Below are 24,795 nucleotides of genomic sequence, written 5' to 3' on the forward strand. Positions count from 1 at the left end.
TGAGGTGACTAATATGTGTTAGTCAAGGCATCTCCTTAGGGTTTATTTTCCCCACTTTTAGAAGGAGTGGGTTGGACTAAGTAACTGCAAATAATTCTTCCATAAGGGGATTATTAGGTGAGAAATAGGGAGGTGGAAAGATGCTATGCCCACCTTCCAGGGAGGATTTTGTGAATGAGAGGGAATACCAGTGAGGCCTTCCAGTGAGGAGCTTTGGGAATACTATTGTAAAACTGTCATTTTTCTGAAAAATAAATAAATAAAACCTTCCTGGGTCTCTCATTACACACCTTCATATTTTAGAGACCTGGAGAGTAAAATCAGGGAGGAGTTAGACAATCCTGAAAGTATGTAATTAACGTTGGATAAAAAACACGAGAGGAACAGAAGTCATTTCCTGTCATTGTTATTGGATGACTCTCTGTATGAAAGGTGTTTATCCTTATCCCAGGGAAGCAGGACACCTCGGACTTGTTTATACTGCTGGTCTGAGATTTAACGTACTCCTTGTAAGAGGGAGGTAAGGAGTTTTCTAGTGGGATGCATGAAAAGTTTGTTTCCCCACTTTAAAGTCATTCTGCTTTTGTGAAATGGTACACTTGAAACAGATCTTACGTCATGAATCAGAGATGGAAGAAAGCATATGCATGAATGCATGCTTTATTAGTATGGCTACAGGAATGCCTATGCAGATATAACGTGTCTATATGGACCTAGACACATGCATACAACATATAGTAATCCTAGACTCCACACAGCTCTACTTCCTGGATGGCTCTGTGATAGTCCCCGCCTGAATTTTGCAGGAAGTTTCCAAATTCTGGGAGAACAAAGAGTATAAGCTTCAATGGACAGAGAAGAGTGACTTTAAGGTACATAAAAAAAAAAGATATGCTTATCTGCTGCTGCTGCTAAGTTGCTTCAGTAGTGTCTGACTCTGTGCAACCCCATAGACGGCAGCCCACCAGGCTCCCCTGTCCCTGGGATTCTCTAGGCAAGAACACTGGAGTGGGTTGCCATTTCCTTTTCCAATGCATGAAAGTGCAAAGTGAAAGTGAAGTCGCTCAGTCATGTCTGACTCTTAGCGACCCCATGGACTGCAGCCTACCAGGCTCCTCCATCCATGGGATTTTCCAGGCAAGAGTAGTGGAATGGGGTGCCATTGCCTTCTCCAAAGCTTATCTAGAAAACTCATTTTGTGAATGTAATTAGAAGTCGCTTTATTTTAGAAATGGAAACAAGGCAGGGCATTTTGCTAAATTCTAACAAATAGTAAAAAAAGTCCCAATTTAAAAAATATAGTTGTATATATTCTTAAATTTAAAAGATCAGAGCATCAGAAGAGGTCTTTCCTTGGTCATGTGTTCTCCAAGAAATCAAAGTGTTAAAAAACAGTATAAAAAAGAAATTGGCCATGGTCAATGAAGGAGTGAGCTGAGTGTCTCCTTACACTCTGATCCCTCCTTTTCCTTTGCTAATTGTTTAAAAGTAATTCGCTGTTTTTCTTTTATTGGAGTATGAAATATACAGTTGCCTTACAATGTTGGGTTAGTTTCTGGTGTACAGCAAAGTGAGCCAGCTATGTGTATACCTATATCCTCTCTTTTTTGGATTTCCTTCCCACTGAGGTCGCCACAAAGCACTGAGTGGAGTTCTCTGTGCTCTACAGTAGGTTTTCATTGTTGTTCAGTCCCTAAGTCATGTCTGACTCTTTGTGACCCCATAGACTGCAGCACGCCAGGCTTCCCTGTCCTTCAGTTTCTCCTGGAGTTTGCTAAAACTCATGTCCATTGACTGGGTGCTGCCATCCAATGGGTGATGCTGGGAGATGCTCAACACCAATAATTATTAGAGAAATGCTACAATGAAGTATCACCTCACACAGGTCAGAATGGCCATCACCAAAAAGCTACAAACAATAAATGTCGGAGAGAGTATGGAGAAAAGGGAACCCTCTTACACCGTTTGTGGGACAGTAAATAGTAATTAGCTCTTTATCTTTACCTTTTAGCTGCAAACTGGACTGGGTTGAAGGAGAATAAATCATTTACTGAAAAAAATTAAAGCACTCCCTTACCATGGTTTTGGTCTAAAAGTTTATTAATATGCACTTATAAAAATAGAGTAACATGATTTTTCCTATGTCCTAACGTGTTCCAAATAACAGTTAATAGGAACACAGCCTGCAGGTGGGGGAGGAGGAAAGATGGTTTGAGAAGCAGATAAATGAACGCTTGATGTGAAGTCCGACATGCATTTTATTTTTATCCAACAGGAAAAGTTACGGGTTCAAAATTTCAAATGAGTAACATAATCATAGTAAGATCATATAACTTCTATTGCATCACAGTAATAGTAACCTGATTTGACCTGAAAAGGCCAAGTTTTATTTCTCTATGAAGCTATCCTGGCAAGTGACAGGAAAAAAAAAAAAAAATCTGACTGTTCAGAGGTATTGTAGTTTGAACCACATGAAGTTTCTGATTTCAACTGTTTAGAACAATAAAGCTGGAATTTCTCCATGGTTCAGCTCACATCAATAAGCACAGTAAATCTACAACACCGAGGTTGTTGCTTTTTGAGCCTAAAACCAAAGTGGCAAAAACCCTAATCTAGTCACCGAGTCAAAGCCAGCCTGGCAATACTGCATATATGTTTAGCAGCCCTTGTAATACCTCAGGGGCTTCCCTGGTACCTCAGTGGTAAAGAATCCTCCTGTCAATTCAGGAGACCTGGGTTCAATCCCTAGGATGGGAAAATCCCCTGGAGAAGGAAATGGCAACCCACTCCAGTATTCTTGCCTGGGAAAAACCCATGGAAAGAGGAGCCTGGGGGTCACAAAAGAGTCAGACACAACTAAATGACAACACAACAAAATAACACTTCAAGCAAAAAACAAAACAAAAAAACCAATGTGTTCTACGATTTGTAAGTCATTGTTTGTGTTAGGTTGTATAAAGGCATGATCTCAAATGGACCAGAGATTATGGATGAGTCTTTCTTTACTGAATGGTAAATGTTTACCCTGGCTCCTGAATTTAATTTGCAACTGATCAAACTGTGCTCTAAGGAGAAGAGAGAAGGAGGAGATAAATCCTCTGGCCACTAAGAGATCCAGGCTAGTTGTTGTCTTTTACTCTGCTAACCAATGCTAGACCTCCTGTGAGTAGACTGGATTCTGAGGGATGTGAAAGCCTGTGTGGGAAGAACTTTGACTGTGGCTAACTAAGGACTTTTGGTGCTGCTGAAAATGTCTTTAGAATAATGCAAATTGCAGACCAAGAATAGGAAAGTTTAACAACTTTCAAGAAGGCTTTCCTATTTCTTTTCAATCTTTCTTTTCCTACCACTCACTCTGAACCTCTGCTTTCTCACAGAGTTTTGTCAACTGTCCACACCCCCAGCCCCAATACTGAGATGTGGGCAACATCGAGAATTACAGAGAATCAGAGAAAGAACCACCACTGATTCTACGTGAAAAGTTAAGATCAGGCAGAAGTAACCTCATTTTTCTATTATATCAAGAAACAGGGACATCTCTACTAAGACCAGGGAAAAATAGGGAGAAGACTGTACAAGCCAAATAGGAAATACATTCAAGAATTTTAAACCACCCCACCCCTTTTTTGCTGGATTATTGAGGCAATTTAAATTGAAAATAAAGAAAATCATCTACCTAGTTCATTTTTTTTTTTTAAGGCAGCAAGGAAACATTGCAGTAACCAAAGTCACTAGTAGAATTGCTCAGCACAGTCACACATTTCATCTAAAGTAGGTTTTAAAAACTGACTTCACAAAATTTAAATTGTTCTAAAACAAGAGGAAGGAAAACCTCAGAGGGGACAGAAAACCCCACTGGGCAGAGACTGACATAGTCTTGAACAGCATTTTGAAAAATAGTTGTACCTGCATTGAAAAAAATAGTCCTGGGTTCATGTCTGTTATGAATGACTCTTCAGTGATCTTTTGTGGAGTCTTATTTAACCAACAGGGAAAAAAAGTCACAAGAAAATCCACAAAACCCCCAACCATCCAGAAATTTTAATTTTGCAAAGGAACAGTTAAGCATTCACCATTCTTGTCAAAGAAAACCACAGATCACATTTCAACCACCAGACACACAACATCCTCTCATGGCACCTAGCACCTGCGATCATCTGTCAATTAAAGATTTCATGAAGCCTCCTGGAGACACAGATGTGTGGGTATCTGATGTCTCTACCTGCTTTCTTACCATCTGTACACACATCCGTACTTAGCCCTTTCAGTTGGACTAGCTATTGTTTAGAGAACAAATAAAATAACAACAAAAACTACTCACCACCACCACCACCAAAAGGAAAAAACCACTTAAACCAACAACACACTCTCACCAAATACATAGTAATAAAAGAGTTGTACTCAGACCTGGTCAATCCTTCCATTTCTTGAAACTTGCACACAAACTGAAGAAACCCACTCAGCCTTAAAAAGGTCGATCATTTTGTTCTCCTAAAATTTCATCTCTGAGCGTGCTGGCTTTCTTGTCTGTCTCGTGTGCGTTCTCTCCCTCTCTCTCTCTCCCCCTGTGTCTCTCTCTCTCTACTTTTACCGGAGAGCGTTTTGTTTCCTTTTTCCTGTTTCTGCTGCTGGATGAATGCAAAAATACACAATTTGAAGGTTTTTTTTTTTTTTTTTAGGCTAACAGTTGGAAATCTAAAATCTTGCTCTTTTGAATAGCTTATTATGCCAGTCATTCAACATGCAACGTTTTACATAAAGAGGCATTTACAGAATCAAGAATTCTGTTTTCTTAAAGCAAAAACAAATCAACAACCAAAACTCCCTCTACTCCTCTGACCCCCTTCCTTAACGATTAGCACTTACCCTGAGATGTGCCATAAATGCTCTATTCCAAATGTACAAAAGCCAACCACATCTCAACTGAGAATTAAACAGTTTTAATGTCTTCAGATCCATGTCCCTGCTCCAAATTCTGATACAGACAGTCACTGGCAGCCGTACAATAGTTCTAAACAGCAGACATCTGATTCTTGACATTTAAAAATAACAATATTGGGGGAAAAAAGGGAGTCTTTTTTAAATCAACCACAGACAGCTTGTGAGGCAGCACATCTAAGCAACTGACTATATTAACTGGAACTTACAATAATTTCAAGCTACAGTATTTTCTTTCTAAATCAGTGTCAGACGGAGGCTAGACACCTACAGACCTCTCATTTTCTATATAATCATGGCAATGACCGAAGTTAAATAATTTCTGAGTGATAATTCAATATAGAGAGAACTTTTTAGTATTTAGAATTCTATTATTGGTGAATATTAACCTGTGTTCAGTCTGGAATCAAATTAGGAACATTTCAGCCATTCATCTGAGCTGGGTCACATTTCACGGACACGCATTCTTAACCATGTGCGAACAGAGGAGGGCAGGTGAATGCATACCTTTGCTGCAGAATAGAACAAATATTAAAATGAGAAAAATGCATTTGTTTCTATTTCTGAAGCACTTTATAGACTCAGACTGATCTGCACTCAAGTCTTAGCTGTCTCAATTACTACCCATGAGTTCCTGAAGACAGAATTCCATCTTTTGTGCCTCAGGTTTGTCATCCATAAAACTGGAGTAAATAGTAATATTAATACTAATTTTATAAAGGTGTTTTGGGTACTAAATGGATACTCTATGATTTCTGTTACATAACAGGCAGAGGGTATATGCTGCTTCTTCCCTCTGTGTTATATTTGGTCTGGGCAGGAATCAGCCATGATTAATGGGGAAATCCAGGTTTGAAGGTAGATGAATCAGGTTAGACCCTCCATGTTGCCATGTACTAGCTGTTTGTCCTTGGGCAAGTGACTTAATCTAATTTACTAAATCGCAGTTCCTTTAACTGTAGAATACTTCATAAGAGTTTCAAAGAGCAAATTAGATATCACTGGAAAAGCATCTACTTCAAGCATTTAATAAATGGTAGCTCCAGGCCTTTACAACTCTTGAAAACAGCTCTCATTAGTGCTTTGCATTTGTAACTGAGGTGTCTGAAGATGTGGACTGAGATCCCAGACCTTCTCAACCAAGTGCCTCACTTTATAGTAGAAGAAAGAGACTTTGGAGAGCTGAAATGATGGTTCTCAGCTGTATCACTAGTTAGTGATCACCAACTAGTTAGTGGCCAATAGGGACTAAAACATAAACCCTCTTATTTAAAGTTCAATGCTTTGTCCACTAAACTTTCTGACACTGAAATTGAACACATCTGAACATCCAGTTTCAATATTAGTTTGTAATTGGGGCTTTCTTGGTGGCTCAGAGAATCTGGCTGCAATGCAGGAGGATCCTGTTCAATCCCTGGGTTGGGAAGATCCCCTGAAGAAGGAAATGGCAACTCACTCCAGTATTCTTGTATGAAGAATCCCATGGACAGAGGAGCCTGGTGGGCTACAGTCCGTGGGGTCTCAAAGAGTCAGACATGACTGAGCAACTAGCACTTTCACTTTTTCACAAAGCAATATGACTAGGAAACAAACCCCTCTATGTTCCCAAATTTGCTTCTAAGAATGAGTTTACAAGTGAAATTATTCTATGGGAGCTGACAGGTGCTGGCTAAATCTATCTTCCTAAGAGGAGCTTCTGCAGGACATAGATTCTCCTTTCCCTGTAAAGCAAGAAGAGAGCTAGAGAGGATTCCAGTTCTTAGGAGTGTCCCATTCCTCCTCCCCCATGTGAATGTCCAGCTTCTTCCTTTTCTTTAGAGAAACTCATCTTAGCATACTGGTTGGGGAGAGTACACTGCATTTACTATGTCCCCACACTGATATATAAAAATTTTTTTTCAGTTTGAAAGTCTTGTGCAGAATGCTGTGCTGGCTCAGTCATGTCCACTTCTTTGCGACCCCACAGACTGTAGCCCACCAGGCTCCAAAGTTGATGGGATTTCCCAAGCAAGAATACTGGAACGGGTTGCCATTTCCTTCTCCAGGGGATCTTACTGACCCAGGGATTGAACCCACATCTCCTGCATTGGCAGGTGAATTCTTTCTGCTGAGCCACCAGGGAAACGCTTTAATTTGATATTTCTTATCTGATCTTATCACTACTGATTATGGTTCAGTTTTTTAAATTAAATTTATTTTGTTTTTGCCATTAGTCACAGAACCTTCATAGACAAAAATGTATCCTCTTCTAGGTTTTCTGTCTCATTACACATCCTTTTTCAAGACAGATACCTTATCAAAATATTTTATTCTCAGTAGTGGATGAGATTTATGTGGTTAAAGAATTTCTAAGGCTTTCAGTTGTAATATTTATAATGGTCTTTTCTATGAACTAAGAGTCTTGAGTTCTGGTCTTACCTCTGCCATATATTAACAGTGTGACTTATAAGGCCTTTACCTTTCTTTGAGTCTAGCTTTTTATATTCTGAATGAAGAGGTTTGGTTAGATGATCCCTTTAGCTTTAACCTTCTGTTAGGGATTCTTGATCACTTAATTAACACGTGTAACAACCTTTTAGGGCTTCCCAGGTGGCGCAGTGGTAAAGAATATGCCTGCCAAACATGGGTTTGCTCCTTGGGTTGGGAAGATCCCTGGAGTAGGAAATGGCTACTCATTCCAGTATTCTTGCCTGGAAAGTGCCATGGAGAGAGGAACCCGGTGGGCTCCAGTCCATGGGGTCCAGAGAGTTGGCACGACTGAGCAACTGAGGACAACCTTATAGTAAATTAAATGATGCCACTTTCAGTAGGAAATATTGTGTTCTTTGTGAAAACTATCCACACCATGGTGGCCTCTTCTGAAGTCTGGGGATGGGTCTGGCACTGTCCCTACCCAGTGACTGCCAGTCTGGAATATTTTCAGAACTTGGTAGCAGCATTCCCAAGGGAGTCAGCTTTGTCAGAAGAGATCCAAAGAGAGCCAAAAAGATGAATGTCTTGGTGGAAGACTTTTCCTTGCATTTATTCTTAAGAATGGGAAATGATTATGTCATGATTTTATATTCCAGTAAAACCTTTTTTAAAACAGACAAGGCTAGGAAGGGAGGGCTAGGAAGAGAAAACCTACACTTTGAAAAGGAAAAATGTGAGGATCCCTCTTATGAAACGCTGTGTCTCAGTAAAAATGATGAATCTAAAGGGAGGCAGTAGGGAAGAAAGGAACTCTTCCCCTGATATTTTTATCCAGGTGAAATCTGGTTTCAGTGGATTGGAGGGCAGTAGGAAAAACAGGAGTCTGCAGAGGGGAGGAGCGGCCTTGGGCCTGCGTGTGTGGGATTTACATACTGACACTAATTGTATTTTATTGCGCAGATGCTTCCCCTTCTTTTCCTCCTCTTCTCTGTTGTCCTGAGTCCCTGCAGCTGTACTTGTCAGGTCCCCAAACTGGCTCTATCTCCACCTCCTCAGGGTGCAGGGCATCACCCCAACTCCCTGTGCTCTGGGGGATGAGGACTTAGGTGGGGGTGTGATTAGCTTCGCTGTGGTGTGAAAATTGCAATGGTGAAGATGTTGATCAATTTTTCCAAACTAACAGCTTGGGGCAGAATCTTAAATAATAATAACAAAAAGCCCTGAATAGAACTAATTAAACTCTTTCCAGAATTCCAAAGATCATTGTTGACTTTTGTAAAAAAGGTGGCTTTATTTTACAATTCTGTGTACACTCCCCTTTTCTCCCCTCCTTGTCCTCCAATCCCTCAGACAAAAGAGGAACACAAAACATTAATAACTCCTTGCCTTTTTGTAGGCGTGCTTTTCAAAGCACTTTTATATCCAGTATCTCAAGATAACTGGATGAGGTTGCTAGCAGGCCTGTTTCCTGATAGGAGCCCTCAGCCCCCAAAATGCTAAATAATTTGCTCAGGTTCACACAGAGAATTCACAGTAGAGCCAAGACTAGGCCCCAGGGGAAAATACCATACAATCAGCTGGTACAACTTCTAAGCACCCATCCCTCCATATAAATGGTACCTGAAGGTACTGGCAGGAACGTTCTTGTTGACACGACTCTGACTTCACCATGGCCTGGTCCATGTTGACCGAGGCTTTCTGGTAAACCTCTCGGGCTCGACTCACGGTCAGCGTGGAGGACCAGGCACTCTTCTTGAGCAGTGGTGCATCTAGGGTGACGGGCAGGTTGGCGCAGGTGGAGCACTTGACGTCGTTGTTACTCCGGGAGGCCTTCACCGCCTGCTCGCTGATGGTGTTGTAGGCCTCCATAAAGTACTGAGAGGCCGAGCGGTCGGGGCACCTGCCCATGGTCATCACACCCGAGGGGGAGTGGTAGATACACATGTCGCCGTCGAGGTTGTCGTCAGAACTCCACCAGCCAGGGGATGTGTTGTTGCGCGGCTTGGGCTCCGGGCGCCGCTCCTTGCTTTTGCTGCGCTTGCCGTACCTCACGGTCTGCGTCTCGTCCGGGCTGGCCTTGCCTCCGTTGACGCTGCCCTTGGACGGTCCCTCCAGGGAGTGCGATTTGGTGAAGAGCTTCTGGACCGAGTGGACCAGGTGGCGGATGCGGCCGGGGCTGTCGCTGCGGTGCTCCACGGCCGTGCGCTTGTACTGCAAAGTGTGGTAGCCATCCCGGCTGAGAGGTAGCTGCCTCTCAAACTGGTCCAGGAGGTTGGCGGGGATGCGGTTGGCCTTGGTGGCCAGGGTGCGGGGCACCAGGGCACACTCGTCCTTCAGCTCCTGCTGCGAGGTGTAGTGCCGCCGCGGGAAGGTGCTGCTGGCCAGCGGGTCGCTGAAGGGGCCCACACACTCGGCCTGGAAGGAGGTCCGCTGAGTGTAGTAGGGGTGGTCGGCCGGATGGTGCTCCACCGGGCTCAGCAGGTATGGCTTGCGGTCCGCGTGGTGCGACAGCGAGTCACAGGCTGGATCGCAGGTGACTCCGTGGTGATGGCTGCGGCTGCCCGATAACCCTTTCATCGCTGACGGGGCAAAGCCGCGGGGGTCATGGACACCTGGGGGTGTGGTTCCAGACCCGTCTCCCGCAAGGACCTGGGGAAATGAAGGAGAGGGGGACAGTGGTTAACTCTTCCCTTGGTAAATAGATAGTGCTCTTTCCCCATGCATCTGCTACTGAGTTGGTTTTCTGGCAGAAGAACTCAGGAAAAGTCAAAGTGTAGTCCCTCAGTCCTGTTGGATTCTTTGCAACCCTGTGGACGGTAGCCCGCCAGGCTCCTCTGTTCATGGGATTTCCGGGGCAAGAATACTGGAGAGGGTTGCCATTTCCTCTTCCATGGAATCTTCCTGCCCCAAGGGTTGAACCTGTGTCTCCTGCATTGCAGGCAGATTCTTTACCACCTGAGCCTCATTGACTCTCCCTAAAAGGAGCTTTAATGCATTGATGGAAAAGCCCTATTACCTCTATATCTTGGCAAAGACCAGCACCCCCCCCACCCCCAGTCACATAGGAGAGACAGGGTGAAAGCTAGTTAACCCAGAAAAGAAACTATAAAAATGTTAAATTATTTTTAAATGATTTAGGAGAAAAACTTCCCCTCCCTCCAGGGTTCTAATAACTGTATATCTCCCCTGCTGCTCTGTTTTTATTCTTAACTGTATGTTAGTCATCAGGCCAGCAGACCACAAGGGCTCAGTTTCTCTGGGAGGCTTTTGCTGGCCCCCCTTACAGAGAGAATTAGTTCTGTGCTTGCAGAGCATGTGCTGCATACTCTCCAGCTCCTCTGGAATGCTTTGTCCCATGTTTTCCCCACTAGCTCAAGCTCCCTGAGGTTAGTTTACTTCTCAGTCACCTGTACATCTCCCTACCTCATACCAGGGGCTTCCCTGGTGGCTCAGTGGTAAAGAATCCACCTGCAAAGAAGGAGACCTGGGTTCAACCCCTGGGTTGGGAAGATCCCCTGGAGAAGGGAATGGCTGCCCACTCCAGTATTTTTGCCTGGAGAATTCCATGGCTAGAGGAGCCTGTTTGGGCTCCAGTCCACGGTGTCTCACACAGCTGAGCAACTAACACTTTTACTTTCACTTCACCTCATACCAGTTGGGCCATATAGACACACAAGCACTCCATATATGTGAGTGGAAAACGTAAGTAAAAGAGGCTGCTGCTGCTAAGTCACTTCAGTCGTGTCCAACTCTGTGTGACCCCAGAGACGGCAGCCCACCAGGCTCCCCCGTCCCTGGGATTCTCCAGGCAAGAACACTGGAGTGGGTTGCCATTTCCTTCTCCAATGCATGAAAGTGAAAAGTCAAAGTGAAGTTGCTCAGTCATGTCCGACTCCTAGCGACCCCATGGACTGCCGCCTACCAGGCTCCTCCGTCCATGGGATTTTCCAGGCAAAAGTACTGGAGTGGGGTGCCAACTTTAGGATATATTTCTGTTATCTTCTTTCACATACTTTCCCATTAGAATGCCATGGTGACAATTACAGCAAACAATCCCCGCTTTCCCATGGTAATTAGAATTGGAAAAACTAATGGTAGGGCAAAGACATCAGAGCTGTAGAGAAAACCTGCCCATGTATTTCTGTCATCAGAGAATTAAGAGTTTCTTGTCTACAAACTGAGAGCAGATGAAGAACAAATAAGCTTGAATCAGCTCATTTGACTATCAGGACATCTCCTTTTGCTGGTTTAAGAGTTCATGGTAAATATTTACAAGCTATGGCAAGATGGACAAAGGAAAGACTCTTGAAACATTCCTGAGGAAACATGAAGGGCCTGAACCCAAGGGTCGGGTGTGCCTGGGAGAGAAATAACTCCTACAGATGCAGCTGAGTGAAACACAGTCATCCCAAGCCTTCCCCTTCCTTCAAGACCAGAAGCTGCCTTATGATCCAGCAATCCCACTGCTGGGCATTCACACTGAGGAAACCAGAAGGGAAAGAGACACATGTACCCCAATGTTCATCGCAGCACTGTTTATAATAGCCAGGACATGGAAGCAACCTAGATGTCCATCAGCAGATGAATGGATAAGAAAGCAGTGGTACATATACACAATGGAGTATTACTCAGCCATTAAAAAGAATACAATTGAATCAGTTCTAATGAGGTGGATGAAACTGGAGCCTATTATACAGAGTGAAGTAAGCCAGAAGGAAAAACACCAATACAGTATACTAACGCATATATATGGAATTTAGAAAGAGGGTAACAATAACCCTGTGTACGAGACAGCAAAAGAGACACTGATGTATAGAACAGTCTTATGGACTCTGTGGGAGAGGGAGAGGGTGGGAAGATTTGGGAGAATGGCATTGAAACATGTAAAATATCATGTATGAAACGAGATGCCAGTCCAGGTTCGATGCACGATACTGGATGCTTGGGGCTAGTGCACTGGGACGACCCAGAGGGATGGTATGGGGAGGGAGGAGGGAGGAGGGTTCAGGATGGGGAGCACATGTATACCTGTGGTGGATTCATGTTGATATTTGGCAAAACTAATACAATTATGTAAAGTTAAAAAAAAAAAAAAAAACCAGAAGCTGCTGTTCTTCTGGGCAGAGTACTTCCTTTGGACTCTAGTAGAGTGAATCCAGGGACAGAGGAGCCTAGTGGGCTGCCGTCTATGGGGTCACACATAGTCGGACACGACTGAAGCGACTTAGCAGCAGCAGCAGCAGAGTGAGTTCATCAGTAGTTGAATGCGTTCCTCCTGACAGTCTTGTTTGTTTGTTTTTAATAAAGCTTTCTATAATACAAAAATTATCATATGGAGAGTTGTCCAGAAAGGCCAATGTGACTTTCCAAAAAATCACAAATGTAATTTTAGATACACAGGGAGAGATAATTGGTTTAATTGTAAAAAAAAAAAAAAAAAAATCCTGTAAAACAAAACAGAACACCCATGTATAGCCTAATGAAGAAAAACATGGAGTCTTGAGGGATCAGGACTTGTCAGTTCCATGGGATATGCTGTATGTGGGAGCCCAACTGTTGAAAATCTCTAACCGTGCTTTATGAAGCTCCTTTTCTCCTCCTAGTCTCTCTGTTTCTGGATTAATTGAATGAAGTTGATGAGAGGTTTTAATCACTGGAGTCTTTCGAAATTGCTCAGTCTATCAAACTAGGAGCTTCTTGAGGGCAGAGGTTATGTTTTATGCATTCAGTGGCCAGCAGAGTGCTTGGCTGCTGGTGGGAACTCGGTAAAGTAGTTAATGAAATAATGCATCAGTGAAAAATCTCCCAGGGTGGTTCATCCTGTGGTTCAAGTCACACCTATTGTGTTTGAAAAGGAAGCGGCCAAGGAAGGAAGGAAGGCACCATCTTATGGGCATTTTAGAGACCAGTGGTTTTCCAGGTGAGGCAGGAGGCATGTGGGTGCATGTTTCTTATGCTGCTTGTTTACCTTCAACTTCTGCCTCTCCATGTCCCATCAATGAATATCTCACTCTTAAAGTTCTCCCTGCTTTGAGGTTAAAATCTGGGAGTTTACCTGGTCTGCTGACTACAGAATGTCTACACAGAAGACAATCTGTTTAAAGAAGAGAAAGCAAATGACACCTGAAGAGACAAAGAGGGAAAGAAAGACTGGTTCAGGAAGAGCCTGTAAATGAAAACTTGCCCACTGAGGAGCTAATATAAGGGAAATTTTAACATAAAATACCTCGGGACTACTTTATACAAAGTTATGATCCCAAGAGTAGGCTGTGGCAAGGAGGGATACAGAAGATTAAATACACATTTTTAGCAAAACTGTGGCACAAACTAATTTAGGTTGAAAAATCCGCTTCATGAGGAAGTTTCTCTATATAAAACAGGTCTCATCGAGGACATTTTTGTCTTTTAAATATAGACTTAAAAATAAAAGACAAAAATAGGAAGCCAGTTGGGTTATGGTCACATAATAAATCTTATGATTCCACATAATATAACTCAATATATGAAATAATATGAAATAATGCTTCAATCTTTCCTTCTGAAGCAGCTGGGTCTTGGGTGGATATTTTTTGCTAAATAAAATGTGAATCTGGCAAGAGCCAAAAACATGAATTATACATATTCACTCCAAAATGGAGATTATTTGAAATCATGTGTTCAATATTTATGTAATTATCTTTAATTTGTGAATGGCATTTCATGTGAGATGATGTTGCCTGAGGACACACAGAGCCAACAAAGAGCCTTTTTAAGGCCATTAATGATGAATTTGTTCAATGACGTAACCGATGATTATTTTGGTAAGTTAAACATGCACAGTGTGATTTTTTACTAAAATTTAAGTGGGCTATTTTCAGCCTGGTGACAAGCACTTATATTTTCATAAAGAGTAATACATTGAATCAAGGAAAATAAGTTAACTTTCATTCTTCTTAATGTCTGTAAAAAGATATTGAGATCTTGATCCTTTTCCTCTGTGATATATGAAATATGATAATAAATGATCATAAACATTTCTAAATGCTCCATCTATCTTTCTGGTTAAGACCAGATAAATGACTTAATACCCTAACCTTTCTAAGGGAAAAATCTTACAGTCTCTTTTAGTCTCTTGTCTTTTAAAAAGGAAAATCGATTAATTAGTGATTATAAATTACAGCAACACATTCAGTGACTTCTCGATGAATGAGGGAGATGATCTAAAACCCTCAATGGCTAAATAATGGTTGTGATACCTACCATGGGGGTCCTGCTCTTTCACCCCTCATTCTTTGTCTTCTTCTTTTCTTACTCATGAATTCTATTCCAAGCCTACTTCTTTCTGCCACTTCTTTATTTCTCTGTCCTAATTCATATTCGTAAGTGGCAACCTGGACTTCACTTGCTCCAGCCCATGTGTGACTAACACCATCCCCGGGAAGAATTAACCAAGCATCCTTCCCATGCAGGGCTCAGTGTTTGCTGCTGCAGATGACCAAATGCAACCAGCAAATCACTAATGCTGAGAGAGATGTGACCTAGTCATGAAAAAAGATAAATAACAATGCTCATTACCCTCTGCATTCTTGGAAAAATTAGCCCTGGAATTAAGTTTTAAGGGGCTGTAAAAGATTGCTGAAAATAGAAAGGGAAATTGTCTTTCGTGCCTTCCTCTCTGAGCCAGGATGGAGAATGTGAGTCAATGCGCCTCTGTAAGGGTTTCTATGACGACGGTGATCATCCCTCATTTTTGCCTTGTTCACTATGACTTCAAAATGATGTTTTGTTGTCCTCCTAAGTACGATTTTACCATCAGACGACAGGCCCTCATCGCTGGCTTGGAAAATGTGTTGACTGTATTGGCTACCGTAAGGTGAGCTCTGGGTGTGAGAAACAATGCTTCTCTCACACCTGGGGCAGAAGCATTGCTGTCCAGATGATGACTAAAGCAGGAACGATCCAGCACAGGTAAAGGAAATTCTCAAGGCAGGTAATTTATTAGCACCAAGGAAAAAACAAACAAACTACATGTTAGAAGATGCTGACTGGATGGAAAACAGTCTCACAAAGCTGGCAAGTTCTTACTTTGATTTCTGTGCATGTCTTTATTTAGAGCTGCTGTGCTTGGTTTTTCTTTACATACAGAGAGAGGATCCACCCGAAGGGTGTCTACTCTCTCTTTCAATGAGGACTGACAGCTGGGCAATCACAACTTGCCTTAGAAAGGACAGCGTGGGGGACCTGCCCAGGAAGGGGGGAGCACTGTGTTCTAATTTGGGGAGATGCTGGGAAGACAAAACCTCCATGAATTATCTCAGGGTCAAGTCACTTTTTTGCCTCTCCCCATTTTACAGGTGACCTGCCCATGCCAGGTTATAACAGTCAACAGAAGAGAAAGAAGGAATTCTCTTACTGAGAGTAAAACCTGTCCCCAACTAGTGACTTGCTTCCCAGTCTCTCTAGATGCACACAGGTGACTAATTCTGGCTAATGGAGTATAATTGAAAATGGCAGGTGCAGTTTCTGGAAAATGACTCTTAAGTGAAGGACATACCTTCTTTACCCCCTTTCTCAGCTGGAATTCAGACTTCAGGCTTGGCTAAGGAGTGATCTTGGTCCATGAGGTGGAAGTGAGAGTCTGAGGATGGGAGCAGCCCAAGACAATGGGCCCCGCCAGAACAGAGTGTCTGTCAGCCTGGACGTGTACCCCTGCATCTTGTTTATGGGGAAGGAATGGACCTGGATCTTTGTCTACACCACTGTGATGTGTTTTCTGACCCTTGCATCTGAACCAAGTCCTAAGTGACAAGGGTGGTTAGGGCTGACTCCTGGAGAATTTTTGTCAGCTCTGCTATAATATGAAGGACTTGACTCTGCTCGTGGTGGTCACCCATGAGCGCAATTTAAACCAGGCAGTGATACAGCTGTGTGTATACTAGAGATTTCTCTGCCTGTAGTGAGAGAATGCTTCTCAGATGGCTCGGTGGTAAAGCACCCACCTGCCAATGCAGGAGACACAAGAGACACAGGTTCGATCCCCAGGTTGGGAAGATCCCCTGAAGGAGGAAATGGCAACCCACTCTGGTATTCTTGCCTGAAAAATTCCATGGATAGAGGAACCTGGCAGGCTACAGTCCATGGGGTCACAAAGAGTTGGACACGACTGAGCAACTGAGCATGAGAGTTAGGGAATAGATTTAGGGATCAGAAGAAGCAAGAAAATCTGAGAGCAGTAATTCTTTCTTTCTTGGGAAGTTCATGAGAGAAGACTAAAAGGGGATAAAGAATAATCCTCCAAAGAGTAAGAATGTCCTGGGTGGTGGAGGGGTGCCTCCCACTTCTGTTCTTCTGCTCACTCGTGTGTTTCCACTACAGTCTAAACACACAGAGTGCTTCTTCTAGGCAGGATAAAATTCTATGCAACATGGATGCAGACTTCTTATTAGTAATTTTTTCCTCTACTAATAATCCCAATTCTATAGAGATTGAGAATGAAGAGCAATATGAATGTTTGCTGCTAAGTCACCTCAGTCGTGTCCGACTCTGTGTGACCCCATAGACGGCAACCCACCAGGCTGCCCCTTCCCTGGGATTCTCCAGGCAAGAACACTGGAGTGGGTTGCCATTTCCTTCTCCAATGCATGGAAGTGAAAAGTGAAAGTAAAGTCGCTCAGTCATGTCCGACTCTTAGTGGCCCCATGGACTGCAGCCTACCAGGCTCCTCCGTCTATGGGATCTTCCAGGCAAGAGTACTAGACTGGGGTGCCACTGCCTTCTCCAATATGAATGTTTAGCAGGCTTATAATTTTAAATATTTTTTAAAAATAAGTGACTGATTCTCATTAATATGCTACTAACACATGAAGCCATGCCATTTTAGGGTAAAAGTAAATAGAAAACTCACATGAATTAATTTTGCCCAAAGGCCCACTTTGGGGATATTTTCTGACCTTCTGAATTTGTAGCTGCAAAAGATAACTGAATGCCATTTTCTTTCATTTTTTCAGGCTTCCCCACTCACAGACTTTCATGTACTATGTACTTAAAATCGTGCAAATGCCATTAGGGCACCTTTGAATAAGCACAGGCTGAAATACACCAGTTCTTTTACTCAAAGCACAATGCTAAGCCGTTTTATATATGCAGAATGTATTTTGGCTTTTCATGAACTTAATTGCTATCCTAATCATCTGTAGTTTGATTTTGTTTGTGAATACCTCCTTCCATCAGTCTGCTCCTACAAATAAATGCCTTTGAAACATTTCCCTTTCAAAAGATATGGTATTATATAAAAAACAAAACAACAACCCAGATCTCCTCCAATTTGGTCACAGTAGGCAACACAGCTAAAATTGCCTTTGTCTTTCACACAAAGCTTTTAGAAGTGGCTTCATGATGGTTTTTGAGAATAAAAAGGTGGAGGGTAGTGTTCCTTGAGAAATGGTTAGTAAGTCATCATTAATATTGGTCTTAGACTTACTGCTGGTTGGGAAAATGCCACGGGACTTAGAGGACTTTTATGTGGAGATGATTGAAGCAGGACATTATAAAAAGTCCTAACATTATTCTGCATCAAGTAGGAAGGTAACTGTCCTGACTCTATGTGACTTTGGACATGTGCTCCCCATGGGATTACCCTCATTTGGATCATTCTAGAAGAGGGTGTATGCTTCCCAAGTGGTTCAGTAGTAAAGAATCCGCCTGCAATGCAGGAGACACGGGCTCAATCCCTGGATTGGGATGATCCCCTGGAGGAGGAGATGGCAACCCATTCCAGTATTCTTGCCTGGGAAATCCCATGGACAAAGGGTCCTGGAGGGCTACAGTCCACAGGGCTGCAAAGAGCTGGACGTGACTGAGCATGCATGCACACAGAAGAGGGTGTGATTATCTCAGCTAAGCCTGCAGATGGATTTCCCTGGGAGTTGCTAAGAGAATGTGGTCACCTTGACCAGCAGTGGCCAACAGCTCTTCAGGAGGTGTTGTGGGCAGGGGCCACCCTTCATTATGGAGGTAAAACAGATAATCTTCACAGAGAATAACACAAACCACCACTTTTTTGTCCGTTCAAAAAAAAAAAAAGCTGACAAAAATATGCATGCCATTTGACTTATCTAGGAGAAGCAGAAATGATGATAGAGTGAATCCGTTTAATGGAAAATAAAACCATGATGGAAAATGGAAATATACAAAACTATGACGATCGATACAGACACAATGCAACTTGAAAAGAAGCAATGGAAATAGCCTCTGATGAAAATGGAGTTGCTTTTGTCTACAGCTCTCATGACCAGCTGAATAGTCCTGTGAACGTGTTCTGGCACATTCTGGACAACTTGCTTCACAGCTAGACTATCACCTAACTATCTATCTGCTGCTGCTGCTGCTGCTGCTAAGTCGCTTCAGTCGTGTCCGACTCTGTGCGACCCCATAGATGGCAGCCCACCAGGCTCCCCCGTCCCTGGGATTCTCCAGGCAAGAACACTGGAGTGGTTATCTCTCTATCTACTGGAATCAAAAGTTTCCTCTCAGAAATTCTTTTCTTTTAGTTGCTGTTGCTTTTCTTACCAAGCTCACTGTACAGATCTGTATTAAGAAGTGCCAAGGCCCAGAAATCACCAACAGTGCCCCTTGTTGTGGTAGCCATTCAGCTGACACCTGCGTTGGGGAATTTTGTCCCCTGACCACAGAATCCACTGATGCTGTCCTGGCCAGGAATGTTACAGTGGTCACCATACCTCTGAGTTGATTGAACCTGGTTTGAAGTCCTAACTCAGGGGTATCTATGCAGAGGCTCATCTGGGTTAATCAGATGCTGGCTCCTAGAAATTTAAATGAAGACATTCCCAGAGTCACACTGAACACCGGCGAGCTTCTCTGCAAGGTCAGCTACAGGAAGGGCTGATGCTGGCACCGCTGGGAGCCGGAGTCATGTGCTGTTTCAAACTGTGGGGCAGCAGAAACAAGGGCCCTGCAGAGGGAGCACGTGAGGAGAGAGGAGCAAACTTACAGGGAGAAGCAATGCAGAGTCCGGCAGCCCAGGAGAGAAACAGATAGGCTGCTGGACAACCTTCAGGTCTGCTCAGGCCTAGCTTTCTGCCCCCAGCAGCTGAGACCCTGTCCTGTCTGTGGCAGAACCATGGGAGACCCACTAAAGCTTACTCATCTGAGTAAGTTTACCCTCCCGCCCAGCTGGGCAGCTGCAAGCATATTAGAACCACTGGGAGAAAAGAGAGCCCTCCTGCACTGTTGGTGGGAAAATAAATTGGTGCAGCCACCATGGAAAACAGTATGGAGGTTCCTCCAGAAACTAAAAATAAAGCTACCAAATGATCCAGTGGTCTCACTCCTGGGCATATACCCGGAGAAAACTACAACTCAAAAAGATACATGCACCCCTATGTTCATAGCAGCACTACTCACAGTAGCAAAGACACGGAAGCAACCTAAATGCCCATCAACAGAGGAATGGATAAAGACGACGTGGTACACATACACAATGGGATACTACTCAGGCATAAGAAAGAATGAAACAATGCCATTTGCAGCAACATGGATGGACCTAGGGATTATCTTACTAAGTGAAGTAAGTCAGAAAAAGACAAATATAACGTGACATCACTTATGTAGAATCTAAAGTATGACTCAAATGAACTTATCTATGAAACAGAGATTTACAGACATAGCAGATTTGTGCTTGCGAGGGGGAGCGAGGGTGGGGGAGGGAAGGATTGCGGTTAGCAGATACAAACTAGTATATATAGAATGGATAAACAACAAGGTCCTACTGGATGGCACAGGGAACTATATTCAATATCTTGTGAGAAACCATAATGGAAAAGCATATGAAAGTATATATAAATATATAACTGAATCACCTTGTTGTACAGCAGAAACTAAAACAACATTGTAAATCAAATATACTTCAATAAAATATAAACAGATAAAGCCTCCTCTCAAATATTCCCTGTGCCAAAGGACACATGGAAATGAGAGGATTTATCTAATTTATGGTCTAGTTAAGAAATAAACCACATAAATGTAAAATAATCAGGAATAATACAAGTCAGAATCTAATCAAGCTCTAGATTGTGTGATCTGTGTTGTAGATGTAATGCATCAGGTAAAAAGCTTTTGAAAGAAAAAAAAAAACAAGTCTAGAAGATGCAAAAGTTAAGGGATACAGAAACATCTCAATTTAGGAGGTTTAGAGTCTAGAGCAGCACAATGTTCGAAGCTGATGTTGTTAGGACAACATGCAAAACCTGTTCGGTGTTCTGTTCAGTTCAAACCATCCCATCGTCTCCTCCAGCTTCTTTTTCTTGTTTATTTATCTACGTGGCTGCATCAGCTCCTAGTTGTGGCACATGGAATCTTCACTGATTATGTGGATCTTTTGTTGTGGTGGTTCCCGGACTCTATAGTTGTGGCACACAGCTTCCAGAGAGTGACAGCACGGGCTTAGCTGCTCTGTGGCATGTGGGATCTTAGTTTCCTGACCAGGGATCAAACCTGTGTCCCCTGCATTGCAAGGTGGATTCTTAACCACTGGACAATCAGGGAAGTCCCTCCTCCGGCTTTTTATGTTTGGTGCTTCCGTGTCTACCTCTGTTTCATTTCTGAGGATACAGTCCATATGCAAGTCAGATGGTCTGAGAGCTACAAACCTGACTTCTGGTAAGGCCTCCCACTGGACTCCTTTCACTGAAGTCTCTTTGATAATAAGCCCGTGTCAGGGAATTATAAGATGCTGATGTTTATACTTGTGTGGTTTTTACTGTCAGGATGTCATCCACCTCTGCAAAAAGTGTCTCATGAATGAAGTGTGATGAAGAAATCCCTCTCAGGTCTTAGTATTAGCAAAACTGTGTGTTTAACAACTGCCGGTTCATCGGGCAGGCAGTCACTCTTGCCAGGTGACTGCGCATCTATATTTGAATACTGGGAAGTTTATTGGGAAATTTAGCATAAAATAGTAAGGGTTATTGCTTTTCTACTTTTATGCTTTATATTTGTTTTCTCTGGCTGTGCACCTTATCCCTTTGAATAATACAGGTAATCATGTAGACTGCTTCCATCTTTTGTTTGATGACAAATTTATATCCAGATAGCTCTGTACTATGTAAAATACAAATGTTTAGCTAATGCATTTTCTTTTTCCCTTGATACCATCAGCTGACTGTAACATGGTTCTCAGAGTTGACTGTGCAAGAAATCAGCTCAGGGCTTGTTAAGAGACAGATTGCTGGGCCCAGTCCTCAGAGTTACAGGGGCTGTTCCCAAGATGTTACATTTCTAACAAATTCTCTGGTGATGCTTGTGCTGGTTCAGGAATCACCATTTGAACCACTGAACCAGACCCTGTTTCTTACACCTGTGATTCTTCCTGGGATGTACATGGTCCTTCCCTCCATTAGACTAAACTCAAACACCTTTTTAAAGTCCCAGTCCTGTTCTTTGGTGATGCCTTTGCTGAACCGAGGTGGGCAGAACTGACAGCTCCACATCTTGTGTTTTCTCATGCACATCATCCAGAGAGTTACCAGGTACTGGACATGTCTGTGGTCATTTATGGCCTTTTATGTAGCTTTCTCCCAGAGGACCATGAGATTCTGGTGGCCATAAGGGTCTCCTTCATTTTCATATAACCATTCCCTGCAAAAGTCCCTGGACCACAGGATGTGCTCAATAAATGTTGGCTGACTAAATACATGAATGGGAGGTCTCCTGTTTGGAAAACACAAGGTTGTTTTTTTTTTTTTAATTTTGAAAAGCACAGTATATTTAAAAAAATTTTAATTGATGTATAAAGATTCCCTGGAGGAGGGTATGGCAATCCACTCCAGTATTCTTGCCTGGAGAATCCTCATGTGCAAAGGTGCCAGGCAGGCTACAGTCCATGGGGTCACAAAGAGTCATGATTGAAGCGACTTGGCATAGTGGATTTACAGTATTATGAAAGTTTCAGGTGTACAGCACAGTGATTCAGTTAGACACACAGACTCACACACACACACACACACACACACATTCTGTTTCGGATTATTTTCCCTTATAGATAGTTCCCTGTGCTGTACAATAGGTACTTGTTGGTTATTTTTTTTTTTTTAACAGAGTAGTGTATATATGTTACTCCCAGCCTCCTAATTTAGATAAAATATTTTTATGTAAAAAGGTGGTAATTTATAAATAATATGACTATCTTTGTCCTAGGAATAATATATCTCTGTGTGAGCACTACAGTGTGTGCATAGAGTCTCATGGGGGCTTGCTTCCCTGGTGGCTCAGTGAAGAACCTGCCTGGCAATTCAGGGAATGTGGGTTTGATCCCTGGGTCGGAAAGATCCCCTGGAGGAGGAAATGGCAACCCACTCCAGTATTCTTGCCTGGAGAATCCCATGGACAGAGGAGTCTGGTGGGCTACAGTCCACGGGGTCACAAAAAGTCAGAATGACTGAGCAACTGAGCATGCAGCATGCATTAATGAGGTAGTTCAGGTAAGTGTACACTTGTTGGTATATTTCAGCAAACATTAGACTGATAGGTCTACGTGCTAGACCCTGCCCTGGCACTTTATAGGCATCCTCACACTTAATTATGGCTGCAGCCCTAGCAGGTAGGTACTCTTATTGTCTGCATTTCCCAGAGGAGGAAAATGAGACCCAGAGAGGTTAAATCATTTACTTTGAGCTAATCCAGGAAGCTGGACCCCAGTGCTCACACTGTGTACCCCTAATTATCAGTGGCAAAGTCTGTCGTTCCCATTCCACCACAGCGATGGGATGTCACCAAGACTGCGGCATATGGTCACACACATTCTGTGCAGCGCACCTGCTGGGGCGAGCTGACGTCCTGTGCGGTGGCGGCTCTGTGCTTTGCTATCACTGATATACTTTTATTTAAATACCAAGTCACATAAGCATAATTTAAAAGAGGACCTTGAACAAAAATCGTTCTTTCCAACATCAGCTAGAAGTAGGATTATTCATCTACTTTTGTTATTACCTAAGAAGACAATAATTGAAACCATGGAAATAACGTACAGATTTCAGAGACACAGACAGGTACTTAACTTCTGTGGTGGTGGATTAGTTGCTAGGTCATGTCAGACTCTTGCGACTGCATGGACTGTAGCCCACCAGGCTCCTCTGTCCACGGGATTTCCCAGGCAAGCATACTGGAGAGGGTTGCCAGTACCTTCTCCAAATTAACATATATGTTATACTTTTAGATAGGACATTGAAAGGGAAAAATATGAGAAACTAGAATTTATAAACTTCTAATTAATGAAAGATGCCTTTTTCCCCTGCACATCTCTAAGCTTAACCTGGAAAATTTCAATTTCTGCATGGCTGCTTATCCTCACCATCTGCTGATGCTGACTTGGGGCAGGGGGCGGTAATTCACATGGTTCAGGGAGCCAGCCTATGCTACAGAGATAAGTAAAGACCCAAGACCTGTAAGACAAATGAAGAAAATCAGAGCGGGGAGAGAAGCCCCCATCAACACTTCATTGGACTGGCATCTCATGAGTGGTCCCTGTTGTAACTGCTGCCCATAGCAGCTTTCCTTCTTATCACAGAGGGGTATTGTTTCCTCTACCTGGATCTGTGTCAAGACAAAATTCCACTGAAGGAGGCTTGTAAGTTTCATTTTCCAGCCAAGTAAACAAGCAGCTGAAAATTCCAGCCAAGCAGATCTGAGCATGAGCAAAGGGTGGTGAGACCCAACTGTGTAGGTTGGAAAGAAGTGGCTTCAGATGGGAGCAGGAATGTTAAAAGGGTGCTGCTTGTGGGAAAAGAGGTCATTTTAGACTCCAAGAAAACTTTTGGATGAAATGAGATTCAAGACTGGGATGTTTCTGCCCTACTCCTTATTCTCTGGACCCAAGATGCCCAGGGTGAGTCAGATTTCAGAAAACATCCTTGCTGTTGCCTCTAGTTGCAAGCACATAGCATGTTTAACTACAAACAGGGCATCTTCTCTTTCTAGCTCACTCTTTGCTTGAGTGGCATTAGCAACATGTGGCTTAGTGGGTTGGGAAGATGCCCTGGAGAAGGAAATGGCAACCCACTCTCCTACTCAAGTAGTTCTTGCCTGGACAATTCCCCTTTGGACAGAGCTATGTTTTAGTGCTTTCTAAGCATTTACCTCGTAAGAGTAGTCATTATTTTGTCTTCTCCCCTAATGTGAACTCCTCAAGGTGATCTCAGGTGGCCTTGACTTGAAGCAGGATTTCAGTTGCCAGATAGAGATTGAAGTCAGGCCGTGGCAATGACAATGCCGAATCCTGGCCACTAGAGCCACTGGCCAGTGACGAGACCCTGGCCCTTTGACTTTGTAGAAATGAATTCTTACAAAGACACAGAAAGCAGTGAAACAAGTGTTCTTTCCAAAGGGCTGTGAGATGCCAGGGTCCAGGACTCAGAGTTGGAGGGTGGAAGGGTGAGGAGGCCCCTGGGCAGG

At 43.1% G+C, this 24,795-nt stretch overlaps 1 protein-coding gene across 2 annotated transcripts in view; it reads right to left on the minus strand.

Annotated features, from left to right (window-relative positions):
* The window catches only part of DLGAP1 (DLG associated protein 1), a 678,150-nt gene that overhangs the window by 293,025 nt on the left and 360,330 nt on the right, over positions 1-24,795 (minus strand). Inside the window, exon 3 of one of the 2 annotated variants that reach the window (XM_070361550.1) lies at positions 8,971-9,999. In XM_070361550.1, the coding sequence (XP_070217651.1) occupies positions 8,971-9,927 (957 nt within the window). In that variant the 5' untranslated portion in view covers positions 9,928-9,999. Of the gene's footprint in view, positions 1-4,407; positions 4,549-8,970; positions 10,000-24,795 lie in introns of those variants that run through there. The other variant, XM_070361551.1, reaches the window with a different exon arrangement.

The sequence above is a fragment of the Bos mutus genome, chromosome 24 (assembly GCF_027580195.1).
Source record: "Bos mutus isolate GX-2022 chromosome 24, NWIPB_WYAK_1.1, whole genome shotgun sequence".
In the NCBI taxonomy this organism is placed as follows: domain Eukaryota; kingdom Metazoa; phylum Chordata; class Mammalia; order Artiodactyla; family Bovidae; genus Bos; species Bos mutus.